This window comes from Ursus maritimus, unplaced genomic scaffold (genome assembly GCF_017311325.1).
Source record: "Ursus maritimus isolate PB19 unplaced genomic scaffold, ASM1731132v1 scaffold_2, whole genome shotgun sequence".
NCBI lineage: Eukaryota > Metazoa > Chordata > Mammalia > Carnivora > Ursidae > Ursus > Ursus maritimus.
Window position 1 is genome coordinate 20,826,428 of NW_024424452.1, and position 22,678 is coordinate 20,849,105.

The 22,678-nt window shown below is 46.7% G+C and overlaps 1 protein-coding gene across 1 annotated transcript in view; it reads right to left on the bottom strand.

The window, feature by feature from the left end:
- The window catches only part of PRKCB (protein kinase C beta), a 314,044-nt gene that overhangs the window by 14,657 nt on the left and 276,709 nt on the right, over positions 1 to 22,678 (bottom strand). Inside the window, 3 exon segments of the mRNA XM_040635210.1 lie at positions 11,670 to 11,810; positions 16,262 to 16,369; positions 16,654 to 16,734. Coding sequence (XP_040491144.1) covers positions 11,670 to 11,810; positions 16,262 to 16,369; positions 16,654 to 16,734 — 330 coding nt within the window.

Here is a 22,678-nt window from a genome sequence, read left to right on the forward strand (position 1 = left end):
ATTTATTTATTTGAGAGAGAGAGAAAGAGAGAGAGAGTGGTGTGAGGGGCAGAGGGAGAGAGAGAATCTCCAGCAGACTCCCCGCTGAGCCCAGAGCCCCACAAAAGGGCTTGATCCCAGGAACCCCAGGCGAAAACAAGAGTCCCATGTTCAACTGACTGAGCCACCCGGGTGCCCCTTGTGAAGACATTTTAACGCGGATTCAAATACCACCTCCGAGTTGTAGTTCTTCATACCCTAGGAGGGCAGCGCTGGGAGAGGGGGGAGGCTTTTGTGTTGTTTTTAAGAAACTGCACTTGTAAATAAACAAGAAATGAACATTATTCTTTCCCTTTCTGGGTCACGCACACATCTCGACATCATGGCATCAGGGTTTTCACGGAGTTGGTATTTCTGGACAATCAGTGAGCTCGGTGCCATACAAATGAGAAAGAAGAGGGGCATAAAAAGAGTGGAAGGGGAAACTCTGAATTTATCCTACAGCTATATACATAGGAAACCAGGAAGCTATTAAAGAATGAAGTAGATCTGGAAGTACTGGTAGAAAACACTCTGCCAGATGGAAGGGGGTAAAGCAAGGCACAGAAATCGAACGCGGCGGGCTAGCATCCTTGTGTGCAATGTGGGGTATTTCCGTGCTTGCTCACAGCCCGTCTAGATGGTCATGCCAGAACCAGGCAGCCCTGAGTGGCTCTGGGAAGGAGAACCAAGCAGCCTAGCTGAGGGGCAAGGGTGGGTGGGTGGGGACTTAGCTTCACCGTGTAGTTTTCAACGCTGCTTGCATATTTCACTTTTTCGTCGTTTTTTTTTTTTTGTTTTGTTTTGGGTGTGTGTGTGTGTGTGTGTGTGTCTGTTTTAAGGAGAGAAGATCAGAATACTGAATAATATCATGAGGTCAAGAAAGAGAAGGCAAGTCTACAGGAGGAGGTTACCCTGAGGTTAACCACAACTCCATGAGAGAAATGTCAACACAGAGTGGTGGGGGCAGAAGCCAGATTGCACCAAATTGAGGGAAGAACAGAGTAGCAAGTGGACGCAGGTTTAAGGGAAAGGATTTTTTTTTTTAAGATTTTATTTATTTATTTGACAGAGATAGAGACAGCCAGCGAGAGAGGGAACACAAGCAGGTGGAGCGGGAGAGGAAGAAGCAGGCTCATAGCAGAGGAGCCTGATGTGGGGCTCGATCCCATAACGCAGGGATCACGCCCTGAGCCGAAGGCAGACACTTAACTGCAGTGCCACCCAGGCACCCCTAAGGGAAGGGATTTTTAAGAGGAGAAAGACGTAGCATGTTTATGGGCCGAGGAGGATGAACCAGGAAAGTCGGGGTGGACATCTGCTAGTCTTGTGTCAGCAAGCATTCCCTCTTTTTCTGGGTGTAGCGGCTTGATTTTTCTTGGAGGACCACCCCTTCTCCTCTCTCCAGATGTCAGGTGTGGATGGGGCCAGGCCTGGCCAATCAGCATGTTCTATCCCCGGGCACAGAAATTGCTTTAGCGATGGGCATGTGGCCCCAAATCTTCCAATGAGCCTGAGTTCCGGGCTGCTGGGAATTTTAGGAAAAGGGAGCTCTTTGAGGGTGGGGGTAGAAGTTGCTGAGATTACAGGATGTAATTCTGGAGCAGCAATGCGCCCAGGAAAGCTTTCTGAGAATGAAGAATGAAGTCAACAGAGAGGAAAGCTATTCCAGGGGACACAGGGAGATGGATTCCTTCTGTTGTTCTTTGAGACCTTGGATGCAGCCACAAGTAGTCGACTACCTGAGAAGTTTTTTTGTTGTTCTTTAAAAGTCAGGGCTCTGATCTGTAATCATAGGAGCTTTTTTTGAGATAGAAAGAGAGCGAGAGCAGGGGCAGGGGTAGAGAGAGGGGGAGAAGCAGACTCCCTGCCGAGCAGGAAGCTTAATGTGGGACTTGATCCCAGGACCCCAGGATCACAATCTAAGCCAAGGCAGACCGTTAACCGACTGAGCCACCCAGGCGTCCCCTAATCCTAGGAGCTTTGATTAATATTGAGAGAAGCTGTAGGTACAGAGTGGACAGAAATGTGCGAAGGGATGGGGAATGAGGGTTCAGTGCAGGAGGGGAGGGGAAGTCTTCCATGGGGGAGAACACCTGTTTGCTGATGCACAGAAGGAAGGAGGTTAAGGTCAAGATGACTACACAGGTGCAGGGAGGGTGCAGGAAATTGAGGGCCATCCATCCAAGTTGAGGACCCATGGTCCTCAGTTTCTCCCATGACTTAGCAGATAGGATTATCACCTAAGATGAAGAGGATGGGTACGTTAGAAGGGGGACCTTCAGAGAAGAGGTTTGGGGACTTGTTTAGGGGACCTGACTGAGATTGGAGCCTGTGTTTGGGGAGGCTCAGAAGGGTCAAGTTCCTTGTTGCTGGACAGCAAAGCTGGTGTTTGCATCTTGGCTCTGTTTGACTCTAAGCCCACGTTCTCCTTGCTTGACCCAGTCTCCCCGAATCCATTTGCTCATCTTCTCAAGTTCGACCCTTTGGTCAGTAGCTTTCTGGGGCATTGTGGTAAGAATTACAATCCAAGCAGAGTTAACGGCAGAATCCAAGAAGCTGGACTTCATCCACATGCACCCAACAGAGCCCATCCCCCAGGGAAGCGTTCAGACTCAGGACTGGACCAAAAACAGTTCAAATCCCACATCTGTGCAGCTGAGTCTGGGAGGGGAGAAAGGAAACACTGTAAAACCCAAGGATATGGGCTCTGGAGGTGAAGAAAAAGGACTTTAAATTAAATTGGCACTCGAACCTACTAGCTGTGTGGCCACAGGCAAGTTACTTAACCTCTCTGAGCCTATTTCCTTACCTATACAGGGGAAGTAATAGTAGTATCAATTTCACAGGGTTGTTGTGAAGGTGAAATGAGCTATATAAAGTAGATAGAGGGCTCTGCTCACTGGTAAAATCGAATAATTTCATAGAACATGCCTGACCATTTTATTGCTACTGTTGTAAATAGTACTAATAAAGTTCTGCATCCATTAAATGGAGGGCCCATCTTCTTGTCCTGGTTCTGTTGTTTTCCCTGTATAAGTCAGTGAAGCGAATCTCCGGGCCTCTGCTTGCTCCTCTCTGGAATGATGGTGTCTATACCCACTTCTAGACTTCTGTCCTCTTCAGTGGTTATGGCCAGACACGTCCTAATAGTTTTGTGCTCTCCCCTAGCACGTGACTTTCCCATTTACCCTTTCAATTCACACTGTTGGCTGCTGTGTCGAGGGACAACTCAAAGTCATGCACTTGGCAAGTGATCTAGGAACTTCACTTGGCCCAGGAGTCTGCCAATTCCGACCACCCGAAGGGAGCCTGGTTTGACACGCAGTTTAAATAGGTTCTTCGTGGGGGTGGGGGGGTGGAGGGATGGAAGGAGAGATAAACAGACTCTGGGCTCTGTGTCCTAAACAGCTCTCGGCTATTTGTTAGGGTCTGAACAGTAGCCTAATATTTTGATGAGGATCTGTGCGAACTTCACACTCTGGATAACTGAAAGAACAAACAGAACCGGGGAATAGGAGATGTTTACTCCTTAATGAGCCCGCCTGGAGGGGGCTCCGTTCGGATGCTCCCCCATACCCTGCTCCCAGAGGTTATTCAACATCTGCTGTCTTTGTCAGCCTCAAAATCAAAGCCTTAAGGAACAAGCGAGATCTGCATCTTTTAAAATCCTGCCAGTGAAGTGCAAAAGGTGTGAATATGCTGCTTGTTTGTTGCAATATTTTAAAATAAATTTTAAATCATTTGAATTGTTAAGAATCTCTAGTCTCTTACTATTATGTAACAGACATCGTTAGACGGTGGTTTCATGGCTCCTGCCCAGTAGTGCAATTTCAAACCCGAAAAGGGGCTCCCAAGGGCCTCTAATTTTAATCCTTCCGAGGATCTCAGGCAGTGCAGAGCCCATGGTTCAAGGCCTGGCTCCGCTACCTGCTAGCTGATGGACCTTGGGCAAATGTCCCCACCTTTCCAGGCTCTCTGCCCCCTCATCCGTAATACGGTGACAATGACACCTACCTCATACAGTGGTTTTTGAGAATTAAATGAGGTACTGCCTGGCACAGACAAGAACTCAATATTTTGCCTAATACATGTGATGAGTATGAGTTTCAGAAGAATGATGTTGAGTCCCAATTTTCAAAGAGGTATTGCTCTCCCGAGCGCTTGGTACTTCCTAGGGGAGCCAAGTTCTGTTCTTAAATAAATCATATTAAGTAAAAAGTTCGCCCCCTTTCTTAAGCCTTGCATTTGGAGTTTTCATCGCAAACATACAAAGGTTACACTTCGCGGCTCTGATTCAGAAATGTCAGCACATCAAACACACACTCGGACGCTTACTCATACGGTGGAAGGGCAATTAGGTTTGGAGAAGAATGTCACATGAACAGAAGTGCAGCTCATTAAAGCAGTACTCGAAGCTTCTGACCTCAGCTACATAAACAAGGTTTTCGGATGACAGAATTACCGAGAAACCCAGTCCTGTGAGCATGATTTAGTTTCTGAAGCAGTTCGGCATCTGGACTCCCAGAGGATGCAGGCTGTGATGTGTGACCAGATCACCTATGTGGTGTTTTGGAAAATGCCAATACACAGGACACTGTAGTGGTGTAGGATGGGGACCAGGGGCTCTGCTTTTTCAGCCTGCAAGCTCCCCAGTCTCTGCGGATCTTCTGATGCCTCAAAACCGTATGGGGCTTTATGTCAAGTGACAGGGAGCACAGGCCACCCGAGAAATTAGGGGCATCAGTCTAGATCGTACAGGAAGGATTGGAGTCGGTGAGGCCCGACACCCGGGCTAGAATGGAAGGAGGGAGTGAGCCTTGCTGATCATGTCTGGATAGTCCTGGATGGCTGCCCGGGAGGGAAAGGGGCTCTTCTTAGGGTCCACTTCCCAACGAGCTGTACTCCTCCAGCCCCGGCCAGAGGGAACAGTCCATCAGATTGCTCCTATTATAGAACAGAAAGAGAGCCGCGTTTCCTGGTGGGCAAGTCGCTGTGCCTACACCCTTGGTAGTTAAGACTCCGTGGATGGTAACGAAGCAGGGCGTCCTTATGACCTAGTTACTTTTCTCTCACTCCTCGATTCACTGCCTCTCTGCTGACAGCTAGGGAAGCTGATCCAAGGACTGCCCCCTGGGAGCAGCCAGAGCCTCGAGCCCCAGGCTTGCACCTCTACCCAGTTTTCACAGCAAGCTTCGCACTGGGCATTAGGGACACTGCGAGATCTCACTAAGGCAACTCCTAATAGGATAAGAATGCCGCCCAAATCTCAGCCAGGCATTTTGATTTAAACATACTACGCCCGCATACCTTCTACTGTGCAACACACACTAGAAATTCTGCAAGCAAACACGCTCGCCCACGCTGTGATCTCCGTGCCCCCTCTGTTACAGCACAGCCAAATTCGGAGCTGCTCGCCCAGACCAAGGGGACACCCCGGCTATCACCCTCAACACAAGGAACCTCCCACACCGCCCTATAATTCACACTGACAGGAGGAACAGCCCACTGCACAGCAACGCCCTGCTCTGTGCCCCGTAAGCCAGCCCTCTGAATTCCAGAAGCTTCTAGGACATCCTATTTCATTCATTCATCCTGCTTTTTGCCACGACCAACAACTCCCACATTACACTCGAGGAGCAATTATGCAGGCAGTCTGAAGGGATTCTCCTTCATCCATTCCCTCATGCTCCCTGGGGTAATTACTGAGCATCCCGCCAGGAAGTGGGGAGAGGTAGGTAGGCCAAGTTGAACACACCTGGAGGCCCTCAGCAGCTCCGTCCTGTCCAAGGGCCCGCTGCCACCCACCTGGATTACTGCAGGAGCCTTGAACCAGTCTCCTGATTTCGCCCTTGCACCTACCATAGTCAGAGTGAGCCTTTTAAAACCCAAAGTCGGATCATGACATTTCTCTGCTCGGGGCCCTCCAAAGGCTGCCCAGCTCACCGGAAGTAAAAGCCGAAGAATCCTACCGCGGCCTAACTGATATCATCCCCTCTTCCCCTCTCCCTCTCCCACTCAGCTCAGCACTTGGATTCTGTGCTCTTCCTTGACCGTGCCAGGCAAGCTCCTGCCTCAGGGCCTTTGCACCTGTTACTACTGCCTGAACCACTCTCCCCCACCAAGATATACACACAGCTCACTCTCTCCCTCACCTTCCTCCCATCTTTGCTGAAATGTCAGCGAGGCTTCCCAACCACCCTGTTTAAAACTGACCTCTCCCCAACCCGGCTCTCCCCATCCCCACCTCTGTTTTGGTTTCCTCCACAATGCTTGTCTACTTTTAACATATTTGCAATTTCTATGTTTATTATTTGCCTGCTCCCTCTAAAATATAATTTCCATGAGAACAGGCAATTATATTATTTTTACTTCTGTGTCTCCAGTACCTAGAAGGGTACTTAATTTCAATAAACACCTGCTGTTCAGATGACCCAGAGCACTTGGCAGCATCCCGAGGGGACAGAACCAGAACACACTGCCTCTCAACCCACTGCTCCACCACGCACTCAGCCCCAGACACCGCCTTCCAGCACACAAACTAGCACTTCCCACCCACCGCACACTGACCCACAAGAGCCTGCCGTGTGGCCTGAACCACATCACCAGCACGCTCTGTACTGAAGCTTACACACCCCTTCAGTACAGCCTTCGCCATCCTACACGGCATACCAACCACAACAGGATCGGCCGTTCAGCCCACGGGTTGGCGGCACCCCGCTGGACCGTGTTCTAGCCCCGGCCACGCCGAGCACCGTCCCTGGTGCAGCAGCAGCCCAGCGCATATGAAAACTAATGCAGAAGACAAACACCCCATGCTCCGATGTGCATCCCTAAAGAATCCCGCATGTTCCTCTGCACAGGGCATCGCAGCCTCTTATTTTATAGCCGTTCGTGGATTCATTCATTTATTCAGGAAAAATCATTAAGCGCCTGCTGGGTGCTAAGCCTTTTGCTAAGCACTGGGAATCAACACTGACAAAGATAGTCACAACCTTTCAATCTAGTCAAGAAGACAGACATCGCACCGAACAAGCAATTACAATAAAGTGTGGTGAGTTGGTTGATAGGACACTAGCGGATGCTCCGTCCCCAGGAATCAGGAAGAGCCTCGGCGAGGGGGAAGGAGCAAGGCACTGCAAGGAATGGGGGCTGGAGGTGGGTGGCACATGGGGAAGGGTCTGGACGTCGCAGCTGGAGGGCTGTGCACAGACAGAGCTGGGAAGGGACGAGGACACCTGCGTGTTTGAGGAACTGCAAGAAGTTCAGAAATGCCTGCTCTCGGAGGGCAGGTGCCGAAGCTGGGGAGGGGGCAGATGATGGACCCTGGAAGACCCCAAAAGCCATACATGCTCAGGAACAGCTGGCATCATTCTGGGGGCAGCAGAGAGCCACTGGGGAAGCTTTAAGCAAGAGGGACACCATCAAGTGCACGTGTAAAAAAAAAATCACTCAGGTACATTACAGTGCGCCAAAGCTAGTGGATCCCCGTCTCAGGAACAATACTCTACAACCCGCTCCTTGCTGTAACAAAAGCTGGCACTGGGAACAACTGAAAAGCTCATGTTAATGAGCCTCCGATAATAGCACCCTTCACTGATGTTTGAATCGAATCCTCTGTTCTTGCCCCGTGTTTTCCCTCCCGCTGCACTCTATTTAATAGCACGCATGAATCAGGAACGCCGACAGATACATGCACACCTTGTAATAACCCGAAAGGCCCGTGGCACTCTGCACACGCTTGCCACGGGCCCTTAGGGAGATGTGCAGAAGGGGAAATGTGAAATCCTTGAGTAGGGGTGAGGACGCTGAGACTGGCGTCCACAACTAAAAAGGCGTAGGTGCTGGTTGAATTGAAAGAGGGGGTGATATATCCATGGTTCTTATTTTTTTTTTTAAAGATTTTATTTATTTATTTGAGAGAGACAAAGATAGCAACAGAGATAGTGAGAGAGCGTGAACGGAGAGGAGAGGGAGAAGCAGGCTCCCCGAGGAGCAGGGAGCCCTATGCGGGACTTGATCCCAGGACCTTGGGATCATGACCTGAGCCGAAGGCAGACGCTTAACCGACTGAGCCCCCCATGATTATTATTTCTAATTCAGTCTCAGGGACCAAGGGCAGTGCCTGCTTCCCCTCATTGCTGGTGGCAGAACATCTTGAAGAATACAGCCCAGTCCAATCACTGTACTTTGAAAGTCACGGTTAAACCCACGAGAGGGAATTCAAGATGCTGGCTCGTTGGAAATCTAATCAAAGGCAGAACAGTCCAAGGATCTATTGATCGTTACTAATTATTGTGATTTTTTATGTTATCTATGATAAGAATAGCTACGTTTTCCTGAGTATTTTCTATGGGCCAGGCACTGGCTAGATCTTTGATATTCATTATTGCTTAGCCAGAAGTTCCAAAATATTTACCCAGTCGGAATGGACTCAGTGGTAAATAACCAGTACTAACAGGAACCGGTTAAATGTCAACCTGACTTTGAGTAATCACTACCCCAAAGACTATAAACTGAGTCCATGGGCCACATAAGACTTGTGGATGTGTTTAATTTGGCCTGGACTGTGTTTAATTTTTAAAAATTTGTTGCTGATGTATCAAAAGATAGTGAGAGCTCATGGAAAATCCTGACGAGGTTGGAGGAATGAAGAGCCCGCCTCCCCGAGGGGCAAACCTGGCCAGCCCAGCGCTTGGCTTGTATAACATGCTCAGAGAAAGGTAGCCGTTCCTACGGATGATATAAAAAAATATGACAATCATTAGTAACGGTCAACAGGGTCCTGCAACTGTACCGCTGGAGATAAGCACCAGCTCCCCAGGCTGCCTCTGTCCCCAGCAACCCCCTCTCCTATTTACATTACGTGCCTGGCTTCTAAGGCACCTGAGCCTGTAACCTGTTCCCGGAAGCCACCACCCGTCACTCAGACTAGGCAAAAACCAATGTCTTCCTCTTAAAGAGATTTTCCTCCTTGGGGCGCCGGGGCGGCTTAGTCAGTTAAGCGTCTGCCTTCGGCTCAGGTCGTGATCCCAGGGTCCTGGGATGGAGCCCCGCGTCAGGCTCCCTGCTCAGCGGGGAATCTGCTTCTCCCTCTCCCTCTGCCTCCTGCTCACCCCCGTTCTCTCTCTCTCTCTCTCTCTCAAATAAATAAAAACAATCTTAAAAAAAAAAGAGAAATTTTCCTCCTGGCCATGTTCCCCTGGCCTTGGCCCAACTTCCCTGCCTGAGCTCTTAACACTAAACTCCACAGCAGAGAATCTCAGCCTGGGTCACATCAGATTCACCTGGAGGGCCCCACCCCCAGGGTTTTGGATTCCGGGTTTCTGAGGAGGAGCTTGAGCATTTCAGTCCTCAAATTCCCAGGGGATACCGCTGGTCTGGGGACCACACTTTGAAAACCACTGGTCTACAACTAAAGAATGAACCCTCCCTAGAATGGCACCGGGTTCAACGCTGGTGGAGATGGGGGTATTTGCATGCCTCCTCTGGCCAAGTGAGGATGGGGGTGGGGTACACATTTTGAGATCTCATGAATAGCCCCACAAAACCCAAGTCAGTTTCGTGTCCCATCTCTGAGTTCTCAGTTTCCTGAACACAGAATCTGTTCTTGTCTCCCAGGCTGCCATTTTGAGCTTTTTCCAAATGGTTCATTAGAAGTGATGATACTGCCTAGGACATGCAGTGTCCCTCTCTCTGACCCCAAGTGCACACATGGACATCATCTTAAGGAACAGCATCAGCAGGACTTGACACTGTTCAACACCTCAAAGACCCTACGCCCAAGACATCGATCAACGTGTGACACGGCTAACAAAAATAATGATAATTCTCCCAGAGCGTCAACTACGTGCCCGGCCTGCACTGAGTGCTTCACCCAATGTGACGATCCTCTGAAGCAGGGACTGTTAACGCCGCTGTATCACAGAGGGTGAAACAGAGGAACAAAGAAGCGAACAGACTCGTCAAGTTCGCCACCTCTAGAATGATCAAGAGATTGTTGGCGGGACTCACTGTATTCACTTGAGGGTCAGACACTATTAGAAATATTGTGCTCAATCCTGTGTCTGTATTTTAAGATGGAAGCTGATGGCCTGGAAGATACTAGGCATTTGGAGGTGATGTCATTTGGGACATGCTTGCAGGTGGAAGGTGTGTGTGGGGGGTTGGTGGGGGGGGGGGGGGTGGGGGGGGGGGGGGGGGGGGGGGGGGGGGGTTTGGCCTGGAAATCACAGGATTCAGGAGTGTAATCTGCAAATGTGCTGCAGAGAAAGAGGCTCTGGATGACAAGAGGGGCCAGAGGGATGGCAGTTCTGGGGAGGCTGATTAGACACCAACGTGTATGTTTGCAACAGCTAGAAGGGCTGCATGGTGCAACGGGCTGCCTCTAAATAACCTGGCTTCCTAACCCCAGGGAGTGTCCACAGAGATGCAGATGCATCGGGGATGAGCTAATGGTGTGGGATGGCGGGGAAGGTGCAACACCAGGGAGCTGTAAGAATCACCTGGGGGGCTTTCTTCAGCCTACGTGCCCTTTGCCCCCCTGGGCATTCCGATCCACCTCGGAGTCAGACTGAGGTCTGAATCCCTGCTTCATCACACCCTGGCTGAGTGACCCTGGACAGAGCACTCAACCTCTCTGAGCCTCCCTCCCTTCTTCCAGTACATGGAAAAACAGACCTCCTCAATAGCTCGTTGCAAGGCTCTCATCAGATGCCACACGCGGAGTGCTTTATGTGGTGCCTGGCACATAATAAGGGGCCAAGAAATTCCTAATATCAAAATCACTACCATTATCATCACGGAGCTCACAGTGTCAGGTTTCGATGACAATGTTTATGCGCACATTTCAGCCTCGGTAGGCAGCTTCCCAGCTCATCATAAAGTCACAGGGTCTCCCTTCTTCTTAATCTAACCAAGAAATAGCCTGTCTGGGAAACTGCGGTTCGGATTAATTCAGTGCAAACTCCTCCACCCCGGTGCTGACAAGTACTCCCAGCCGAGTCTTTGGGGAGGGAAAACCCTCCCGTGTGCGCACGACTGTGGGAAACGGGAGGCTTTTATTCTTGTCCTATAGATGTTACCTCAAAGCCGTGTCAACACTCAGAGCCTCCAAGAGGTCTAGGAGCACGCCAGCGTTTGCTTCATTCTGTTGCGCCTCGGGTGGGAGCTGGCTGGTGGTGCTGTCTGACTTACCGACTCAGACGGAGGGTATGCTTCAGGATTCCATTTAAATACCATGGAGGTAAACAACATGACCTTTTCAATGTCAGTAGGAAGCGAAAGGGACACAGTCGAACCAAGGAAAGAACAAGGGCAAAATGAGACTCCGCATCCCTGTCCAAAACTGGATCTGAACTCTGCTCACCGAAGTACCATCTCCAAAGAAGTTGCCAGCGAAGACAGTTAACTATAACTGAATCGATAACACAGAAGCTCGGTAGCCACTGTCTTTCCCGCCTTTGCAGAGGCCAGGCTGTGTGAATGGAGATTTCCATTTTTGTACCCAGTGACTGTTGCATCAACTTACAGACATATTCGAGTAAAAACATCGATGTCTCCCCCTTAGAACATTGCGGGCGCACACGATGGGAGAGGAGAGAGTGTGTTATGCACGCGAATCCAAGAGTCAGAGAGGACAGTTTACTTACGGCTTTTGGCTTATACGGGGGCTGAATCTCTTTGCGTTCAAGTTTCTCCCAATCAATATACCGGAAAAACGCATGCTCCTTGATGTCACGTTCACCTTCGGGTCCGCAACCCAGACGTTTGCCCGGGTGTTTGGTCATCAGCTTTGAGAGAAGAGAAAGGCTGGATTTAATGAAACTCGGGTGGGGAGGGGCACGTGAGCCGCGCAGAAACAATGACTCCCATGAATTAGGGAAGAAAGTGCAGTCAGAGTTTCCACGTTTATTTCTTGCTTTCCATTCCAGACAATAATTTCCCAGTGAGGTCTTTATAATCGGAGGACCCAACAACAGGACCTGCTGCTGGCCGTCCCACAGCAAGATTGCTTACGGTTAATCGAACCTGAGCTTCAATGTGGCCCTGAACTTCAAGTGAGAAATGTCACCCGATGCATTCTGATTTAAGAAGGAGTTTTATGCAATTACTGGGGCATTTAATGAGAACAGTTTCAATATCTTCAAATTCCCCACCTCCCACCCCAAGAAAGCTGGAGTGTGACCAAGGCAAAGGCCACATTCATTCTGATAATATTTGCATTTCTCAGTAAAGCACTTGTGAAAATGACAAAACAGAAGAAAAAATATTAGTCAAATGGACCCAAGTTTCAAGTAATTACTTTCTGAAAGCTCATTAAATAGTCAAAATCTAGCCCAGCTCATTTTGCTTGTATCACACATTACACTAAACTCCGCTGAGGTTTCTTTGGTGTTCCATTTAAATTACTTAATTATCAAAACCCTCCATCTTTGGGTCTCTGAGCCAGTGCTAAATAACAAGATGAATAGATGCTCCAAGATGAAACCAGACAGGCTTCCTCTTGTAAATGAATCCAAAGCAGCATGAAAATCTCTCTGATCTCAAGACTTGAGCAAATGCACCGAGAGCAAAGACGGAGGGGTTGGTGATTGAAAAAACAAAAAACCCAAACCCAAAACCAACAAGAAGGCCTTGAAGAGGAAAAACAAGAAGTTGGAACATACAAGACCAAGAAGCTTCCCAGAGTTGACCTGACTACCGTGGTGCCAGAGTCCTTAGACTGTGCCCAGGATCTGAGGATCACGGCAAGGTGAACCCAGCAAGTACACCTATGCTGTTGGACATTCAGCTTAGCCTGCTTCCTGCTTGCAGATAACGTGTCAGCAGAAACTATCCCCCTACACACACACACACACACACACACACACACACACACACATGAACACAGACATTCTCCATATATGCTTTGCCTGCTGGGGGAAAATCACTGGGCACTTCTATTCTGAGCTGCTACTTGATCTGCACGCACGAGCTTACCCGATTCTCACAGTAACTCGATGAGGTGGGTATATTATTTTTCCCATTCCAGTGACAAGGCAATTGACGTTCAGAGAGGTGAAGCAACCGGCAAGGACGGAGAGAGACAGGGAGTGGTAGAGCTGGGACTTGATCTCACCTTTGCCTACTCCCGAACTTGGGCTTTTCATGAGAGAGCTCTTTGTATGTGGGCTCCCCAGCGATATCTGTGGCTTGGCTTGGTCAGGAAGGGTTTATGGAGGGCAAGCACATTGGGCCAGGTCCCGACATTTGTGTAGGATTAATAGGAAAGAAAGGGCTACGAGGTTTTGGTTGGCACTACCGCTAATATTATCAATGATGTCTTCTGTGTACGGAGTACTTCCTATGCACCCAGGCTCTGTGCTCAAGGCTTCCCAGGCATTACTCTTTCATCTTGATTTTCATTTTACAACGATTATCCTCATTTTCCAGATAAGAAACTGGGTCCGGAGAAGGAGTCATTTGCCCAGAGGCACAAAGCTAAGTAGCAGAGCTGTGCTTTGAACTGATCTGCCCGACCCAGAGCTCTTACTGCTCTGTGCTCTTCAGTCCGCTTGTTTTCATGCTAATGTGTGGCCAGCTGGGGCTTCCGTCTGCTTTAAGTTTGTTCAAAGTGGGAGCGGCAATCTGCGCAAAGTTATACTGATTTTTTTTTCTGGTAGAAAATAGTTCTTTAATGGGATGTATATATAAAGGACTTTTCAACTGGAATGGAACGGGTTTCAAAAGCCTAGCTCAATTTCCGTGTAAGGACAAGGATGCCAAGCGAAGGAAAGCCACTGCCGAGTCATCCAACACCGCTAATGCAAGTCTCTGCCCAGTTACTGCACTTGGAGCCGATGTGCCTGCGGCCATGCAGACAGCTGGATTTAATCACTGTTCCGACCTCTGATCACCTCCCAGACGCATCCCCTGGGGCCGCTGTTCGGGAGGAAGCATTTGCTGTTGGCTTGAGCAGCCCATCTTCTTCGGAGCCTCAACCTCGAAGAAAGAGCCCACACTGGACTCAGCCCACTCGATTCAGAAAGGTCCTCGAACCCAGTGGTAAGAAAGTCACCCCAGTTAATCCTGAAGGTTATGGGTCCTAAATTAATAGAAATCTGCTCTACCAGGGAAACCGCTAATTGGAGCTGAAGCTGAATGCAACTGACCTGGAAAATCCTCTCTCCTCCATGACCCACTTAGAACCCCCAGCTGTCCAGGCAGGACAGAGTGGTGAAGGGGGAGGTCTCAAGCATGTATTAATTAAGCACCTACTATGCGCCAATACCACACAAGGAGCTTTCTGTTACCTGATTGAATGCTCTCAAAAACTTCTGTTCAATGAGTATTATTATTCCATTTTTAGAAATAAAGAGACAGACACCCAGAGGTGCAAAGTAGGACCACACACTGCGGAAGTGGAAGTGCTGAGATGTGCAAAGGGTCTTAATCGCCCAAATCCCCCACTTAAAAAATTCCTATCGCAGTGTATGCATAAATGCCAAGAGAGGCCTGGCAGGTAAGATAGTGGTGCAGAGTGTTAGTAATAATAATCATCATCATGGCCCAGGGGTTTTGGATCAGAACACCAGGCTCTGTTGTAAGGGATTCACTTGTATTGACTCATTCAGTCATCAAAGAATCCTGTATGGAGTACTATCATTAGCCTCAATCCACGCACAAGGTTGAGGGCCTTACCCACAGTTGTAGGGGTAATAATGCTGGGACTAGAATTCGAACCCAGATGGAACTGGGTCAGATGGAGATTTCTGCAAATTGGAGAGGGTATGCCCTATCTTAAAGGGACAAAGGCTTCCCACCCAGCTGGCTGATGCTTTCTTTATAGGAATGACAGACAGGCATGGTGAGATCAGATTTTTCAAGAGAAACTGGAAAGTTAATGTTTATGGGAAATCCCCTGCTCTTGAAATGTTGGCAATTATTAACAGACCAAAAGGTCAGTATATGACCCCCACTCACTCTTCTTCCCCTACGAGAATATATCTATGGAGGTCTGCACTGGCCTTACGCTGTGCTAGGTGATTCACCATGAGTGAGGATCTAGGTGGTGTTGACAAAGTGCTCTAGATGGAGAGGCTGGCCCAGCTATTATTACAAACTGCTTGAGTTTTCCAGCATTTCTGCCCCCAGGCCAGCTCACGGGGCATCTGACTGGGGCCAAGAAGAGCAAGGCTGGGTCGGCAGTGGGAAACCTGCAAATACCCTGAAGATCTAGGGCAAGCAGCCCTGGTTCCTTCAGACACACAGGTGGGGGAACCCACTGGGAAGGCATGGCCATGCCCTAACGTTGATAACTGGTCCCCCGACTGGTGGGAGAGTGAATACTTAATCAAGGCAGCCTCCGTGGGCTGTAATCTCTGGGGCTCTCATCGCTTGCTGGCACACTTCTATCAGGGTTGCAATGCTACCACATTTGTTTTAAAGGCAGTGGTTTTCAAGCCACACGGGGACTTTTGCAAAATACCGATGTCCAGACCATCTTTAAGGTGAGCCTGAGGTTCTGTACAATCTGAAGAAGTACTTCAGGTCATCCTGATGGCACCAAAGATGTGGACTGCTGATCTCCAGGGACTCACCCAGGTCACTGTGAGCACATCCTGGCCTAATGCTAGATGCATAATAACAAAGCAATCCTCACCGGCAAACATGGGCCCTGTCTTCTCTTCATCCACTGCCATGTACAAAATGAGCATGCTTTTCAGCCGTGTGTGGGGTATGGACGGAGACTAGGGGTTCTGAAGACACATTTGGGTCAGCTTATCCAGAGAATCCTTTAAACTCAGTCTTTCGTGATCCTTTCTTAGGACAAAAGTTACACACTGTTGGTATTAGCCACACACATAAGCAGCAGAGCATGGCCAGGCTGTCAGATCAGTGCTGCAGGCCTCTTGCACACCTTCCCATGGGTTCCAGCTCTTTGGCAAGGTCTCTGCGTTTCCTATTTCATTCATCCAATACGCATTCCCCTCTGAGGGCTAGCGCCTGGAGCCCAGCCAGCAGCAAGATACTGTTGCCGGCAGACCTCTCGGGTACTTTTGTGCAGATAGGAAAAAAGCTCCCTTTGCTTCGGGAGATAGAAGGTCTACACCAGGCTCACAGGCTGGCAAGTGCAGGGAGGGGTAGAGTTCAGTCTCCATTCCACCCCTCCCCACGTGGGGTGAGGCCTCCTCGTGTGGGGCACACCCTGCATTCTCCACATGTGGTGGTCCTGGCAGCAAGCTTTCAGGGGCTCACTCACCCCTTTGCAGATGGCCACAGCTTCCTTGGACATGGACTTGGGGTAAGCCACATTGTGTTCCATGATGGACTGGAAGAGTTCATCCTCATCCTCCCCTTCAAAGGGTGCCTGTGGGACAGAGGAGAGTTTGGGAAGACAGGGTGCCTGACCCTCCCCAACTGCCCCAAACCACCAGGCTCTTTTCCCTGGGCTCCACAGTGAGGCCACACTCGGGGGATTCCAGGGAGAAGATTAGGAAAAACATTCAAAAGACTCTGGTAACCCCAAGGCCGCGGAAGTCACTGGGGTTCCGATCTAGGAGCTGGTATCAAGCTGACACCCTTCTTCTAGAGAAACCATGCAGATGGGGGTAAGGGAGGATTTTTCTTACAAATCACTTAAAATTCAATTACCTGCCCAGCCAACATTTCATACAGCAGGACTCCAAAGGCCCACCAATCCACAGACTTCCCATAGGGCTGGTAGGCAATGATCTGGAAAACAGAAGGCATTCCATCAGGGAGGCAGGCAGGTTCTTGCCATGGCTGCAGACTGAACACTCACTTCTTTTACGCAAGAGCAGAGTATCCTGGGGCTGGGAGGAGGGAGAGTTCTTCCCTTGCTTGTCATCTGCCTACTGAGAAGGATTAAATCAGCTGTTACAGTCCCAGATGTGGGCCACTGACAAAAAGAGCGACAAAGGAGCCTAGTGCCCACTTATCCACCTTAGGAAGATGATATCCTTTACCGGGGGGCCTGCGGGCAGGGGAAACATCTGTGGGTGCCACACTGCCTTTTCGAAGCACTTAGCACAGTGTGTTCTTGTTCATTTTCATACAGTGACCGTGGCATCTTTAAGAAGGAAAACCGTCTTTGTTTCTCATTACGAAAGTAATCACATTTACACAACAACGGGAATGCCCTTAACACTACTGAACTGTACACTTAGAGATGGTTACGAAGGTAAATCTTTTTATTCTTTTTACCACAATTTAAAAAATTTAAGTTAAAAAGTTGTAATAGCTTACTCTTACTATTTTACACTGTATTTAAAAATATCGACAAGCAATCAATCAATCAGTCAATAAATAGACAAGCTAAGAGAACACAATTAAAATCACCCATAATTATCGATCAAGGGAAAAATTATGATAGCTCTTTGGTCTATTTCCTCTTAGAGTCTTTTTATTAATATACAGTAAAGTGTGCATATGCATGTCAAACACATTAATATGTGGAATTTTAACGAAGTATTTTATTCACTTAAAATTTCCACACGATAGTTGCGTTTTGACCTCTGCCCGGCATTCCATTGGATGGATATACCAAAATCTACTTTGCCAATTCCCAGCTGATCATATTTCTTCTGATGCTATGACACATATTTTTGTAACTGGGTATATGGACACTTGTCCAATCATTTCCTTCGGATAAATTCCTAGAAATAGCATCGGTGGATCAAATGGTACATGTAGTTTTTAAAAATTATTTAATTTATTTATTTTTCATCATGATAGGTGTTGTTCTCTGTAATCTCCATCACCTATTTCACCCATCCCCCCACCAACCTCCCCATCTGTTTGTTCTCTATAATTAAGAGTCTGTTTCTTGGTTTGTCGCCCTTTTTTCCTTTGCTCTTCTGCTTTGTTTCTTAAATTCCACATACGAGTGAGCTCACATGGTGTTTGTCTTTCTCTGACTGATTTCGCTTAGCATTATACTCTTGAGCTCCATCCACGTCATTGCCAAGGGCAAGGTTTCATTCTTTTTATGGCTGAATAATATTCTAGAGAGAGAGCACACGAGAGCACTCAGCTTCTTTATCCATTCATCAATTGATGGACACTTGGGCTACTTCCTTAGTCTGGCTATTTTAAATAATGTTGAAATAAACATAGAAGTGCACACATCCCTTTGAATTAGTGTTTTCGTATTTTGGGGGTAAATATCCATTAATGCAATTGCTGCGTCATAGGGTAGTCCTATTTTTAATTTTTTGGTGAACCTCCATACCGTTTTCCACAGTGGTTGCACCCGTTTGCATTCCTACCAACAGGGGAAGAGGGTTCCCCTTTCTCCACATCCTCACCAACACCTGTTGTTTCTCGTGTCACTGATTTTAGCCACTCTGATAGGTGTGAGGTGATATCTCATCATAGTTTTGATTTGCATTTCCCTGATGCTGAGTGATGTTGAGCATGTTTTCATGTGTCTGTTGGCCATCTGGATGTCTTCTTTGGAAAAAGGTCTGTTCAAGTCTTCTGTAATGGTATGTATAGTTTTAAGGTTTTTCATACTTATTACCAAATAGCCAGAGCATGGCAAAGTCTAGAATAGCCATATGACCATCCTCCTTTCAAATTGTAGGCATGTAAAACTAACTGTATCAAAGGGTTTAAAAGGTGATCTATAGCAAAGCTTCAGGTCAGAGGCGTGTGGGTCAGACTGTCCAGACTTTGAATCATGACCGCTATTTCTGAGTCATGTGACCCTGGGGGAGGTTACTTAAATTCTTGATGTCTCGGTTTCCTCCCCTACAAAAGGAATTTTAAAATATCCATGTCATAGGGTTTTGCAAGGATGAAAGAGAAATGTGTGCTTCTCACACATTATGCCCTCAAAATGTTAGTTGTAACTAGGAAGTTTTCTCATTCAGTGGTTGTTTTACTCAATGAATGCATCCAAGAAAACCTGGCTATAAAACGGATGTCCGTTTGTTGAACTCCATCTGCCGCCTCTGCGTTCACCCTAATGTCAGAAACCCCCTCTGAGGAGAATTAAACTGTAAGAGACTGAAGGGAAAGCTTTCTATGAGAACACTTATTGAAAGTGTTTTCACACTTTTAAAGTACTTCATGTCTTCTTTGATCCTCATGACAACCTAACAAGTTAATCCTTTTACAAAGGAAAATAGAACCTGGGAGGCAAAAGAAATTGCCAGAAGGTGAGGTGGTTAGTTAATGGCAAAGCCAGGGCAAAAGCTGGACCCCTGCTTATTCCTTCCATCAGGGGGCTGGAGGAGGGAGCAGCTTCCCCAGAAACACAACACCAGGTGTCCGCCTGGTGCATCGCAACCACTGGGAATTCTGGAAAATCACAGATATGGGGGTCCTCCCTGTAGAGACCTGGATTCAGTTGATCCACGCTAACGCCTGGGCAGCCTACATTTTAAAAGCATCCCGGGTGACAGTGAACTGCAGTGAGTTTGGAACAAGAGATTGCCGAACTCATGGCAGATCAAGGAATTGTCTGATGCCCTAACTGCTTAGCAAAATGATAATAAGGAGGNNNGACATGTAGGGAAAACACCACTGCGTTCTAATACAGGTGTCCCCTGCTTTTTGAAAGTTCGCGTTCCGCCACTTCGCTTTTACGAAAGACCTACATTAGTACCTGTTTCCGTTAACTGAAGGAAATCCGGAGAGGACTTTTGCTTTTACAATAAAGGCAAAGAGCAAAAATTGAATTCAGCATTTGGTTTGCAGGGAGTCATTACAGAGGCAGCGAGAGTGGAACCGCCAAGCTCCTTCCCAGGGAACTTCACCCAGCATCAAGCAGTCACAGCTTTGAATGGTGTGAGCATCTGTGCTTGATTTCGATTTATTTTATGCATCCACTAGCCAGATGTGTCCTAAGGTCTCAGAAAAGCCCAAGAGGTTATTTTTTGGGTCTGAGAACACTAACATTTTTTTCCTATGTAAAACTGCTATTGCTATAGAATTTCTTCTTTGCTTCGCACCATTTTGGCTTATGAAAGTTTTCAGAGTTAGGCTCTACCATCAATAGTAGGAGAAATCTGTAAAGGATTTTTTAAAAAAGATTACTTTTAATTATTCAAGTAATACACAAATATGTTTACCTTGTGAAAAACGTACACAGCATACAGATTGAGCTAAATTTGTCTTTACTGTGCTCTTACCCTCAGTGGTAACCATGTTGTAAGATCAGTCTGGAGCCTTCCAGCTTTTCTATGCCTTTACGTGTATTTCTACATACTCATAGGAAACATACAGCAGTGTTCTGTGTATTGTTGTTGTTTTCCATATATGGTATCATATTGTATTTAACATTCTGTACCTTGATTTCTTCCTCCCAGCTTTATTGAGCAATAACCGACATACACCATTGTGCAAGTTTAAGGCACACACCATGATGGTCTGATTTACATATATTGTGGAAAATGATTAAAATAAGTTCAACTAACATCGACTTTCTCATATAGATGCGCTAAAAAGAAAGGGAAAAAAAGGAAAAAAGCTTTCTCCCTTGTGATGAGAACTCTTAGTATATATTCTCTTAACTTTCTTCTAGATCATACAGCAGTGTTTGCTATGGGCATCAAGTTGTACATTACCTCCTTAGTACTTACTTATAACTGGAAGTTTGTACCTCTTGACCATCCTCCCACAATCCCCCTCCCCATCTTCCACCTCTGGGAACCACAAGTCTGATCTCTTTTTCTACGAGTTTGGTTTTTTCTTTTTTCAAGATTCCACATATAAGTGAGATCATACAGTATTTGCCTTTCTCTGACTTATTTCACTTAGCATAATGCCTTCAACGTCCATCCATGTTTTCTATGGCCTGAATAATAGTTCATTCTGTATATATACCACAACTTCTTCATCCGTTCATCCATCGATGGACACTTAGGTTGTGTCCATGTCTTGTAAATAATGCTGCAATAAACATGGGAGTGCAGATATCTTTTTGAGTTAGTATCTGTGTTTTTTTCTCCTCTTTGGATATATTCCCAGAAGTGGAATTGCTGGGTCATATGGTAGCTCTATTTTGAATTTTTTTGAAGATCCTCCACACTGTTTTCCAGCGTGGCTACACCAATTTACAATCCCATCCACTGTTACAAGAGTTCCCTCTTCTCCACATCTTCCCAACACTTGTTGTCTCTTGTCTTTTTGATAATGGCCATCTTAACAGGCGTGAGGGGATAATCTCATTGTGGTTTTAATTTGCATTTCCCTAATGATGAGTGATACTGCGCATCTTTTCATGTGCCTGTTGGCTTTTGTATGTTTTTTGTGTTTTTGTGGTGTTTTTGGGTTTTTTTTAGAATGTCTATATGGGTCCTTTGCCCATTTTTTAATTGTGTTATTTGTTTTGTTTGCTGTTGAGATGTATGAGTTCTTTATCTATTTTGGATATTAACCCCTTATCAGAGATATGGTTTGCAAATATTTTTTCCCATCCCATAGGTTTTCTCCTCACTTTGTTGGTGATTTCTTTTGCTGTGCAGGTTTTTAGTTTGATGTGTGTTATTTTGATTTTGTTGCTAGTGCTTTAGGTGTCATATCCCAAAATCATGACCAAGACCCATGTTGAGGAGCTCTGCTCTATGGTTTCTTCTAGGAGTTTCATGATTTCGGGTCTTACATTTAAGTCATTAACCCATTTTGAGTTCATTCTTGTGAGTGGTGTAGGATACCACTCATTCTTTTACATATGAATACGCAATTATCTCAGCACCATTTATTAAAGAGACGTCTTCTCCATTGACTATTCTTGGTTTGCTTGTCAAACATTAGTTGACCATATATACTTAGGTTTTGTTCTGGGCTCTTGATTCTGCTCCGTTTGTCTACTTATCTGTTTTTATGCCAGTACCATATTGTTTTGATGACTACAACTTCATAGTATAGCTTCAAATCAATAGTATAAGGCCTCCTGATTTGTCTTTCTTTCCTTCCTTCTTTGCTCCCTTCTTTCCTTCTTTCTTTCCTTCCTCCTTTCCTCTTTCTTCTCTCTCCCTCTTTCTTTTCTTTCCTTCCTTCCTTCCTTTTTCTTTCTTTCTTCAGAGAGAGATAGAGTGCACGTGAGTGGGGAGATGGGAGGGGCAGAGGGAGAGGGAGAATCTTAAGCAGGCTCCACACCCAGCATGAAGCCTGACATGGGGTTCAATCTCACAATCCTGAGATCATGACCTGAGCCAAAATCAAGAAGAGTCTGACGCAACCAACTTAGACACTCAGGCACCTCTTTTTTTCTCATTTCTTTGGCTGTTCAGGATCTTTTGTAGTTCCACATAAATTTGGGTGGTGTTCTTTGTACTTCTGTCAAAAATGCAGCTGAAATCTTGATAGTGATTTCATTGAATCTATTGATGGCTTTTGGTAGTATTGACATTTTGACAAAATTAATTCTAATTTGTGAACATGGGATGTCTTCCCATTTATTTGTATCTTTTTCAATTTCTTTCAGCAATATCTTGTAGTTCTCAGAGTAGAAATATTTTATCTTCTTAAATTTAGTCCTAAGTATTGTATTGTTTTTGATGCTATTGTAAAATGGGATCCATTTCTTCATTTCATTTTCAGAAAATTTGTTGTTAATGTATAGAAATGCTACTGATATTTGTATACTAATACTGTATCTTGTAACTTTACTGAATTCATTGATTAGATCTAAAAGTTTTGGTTAAGT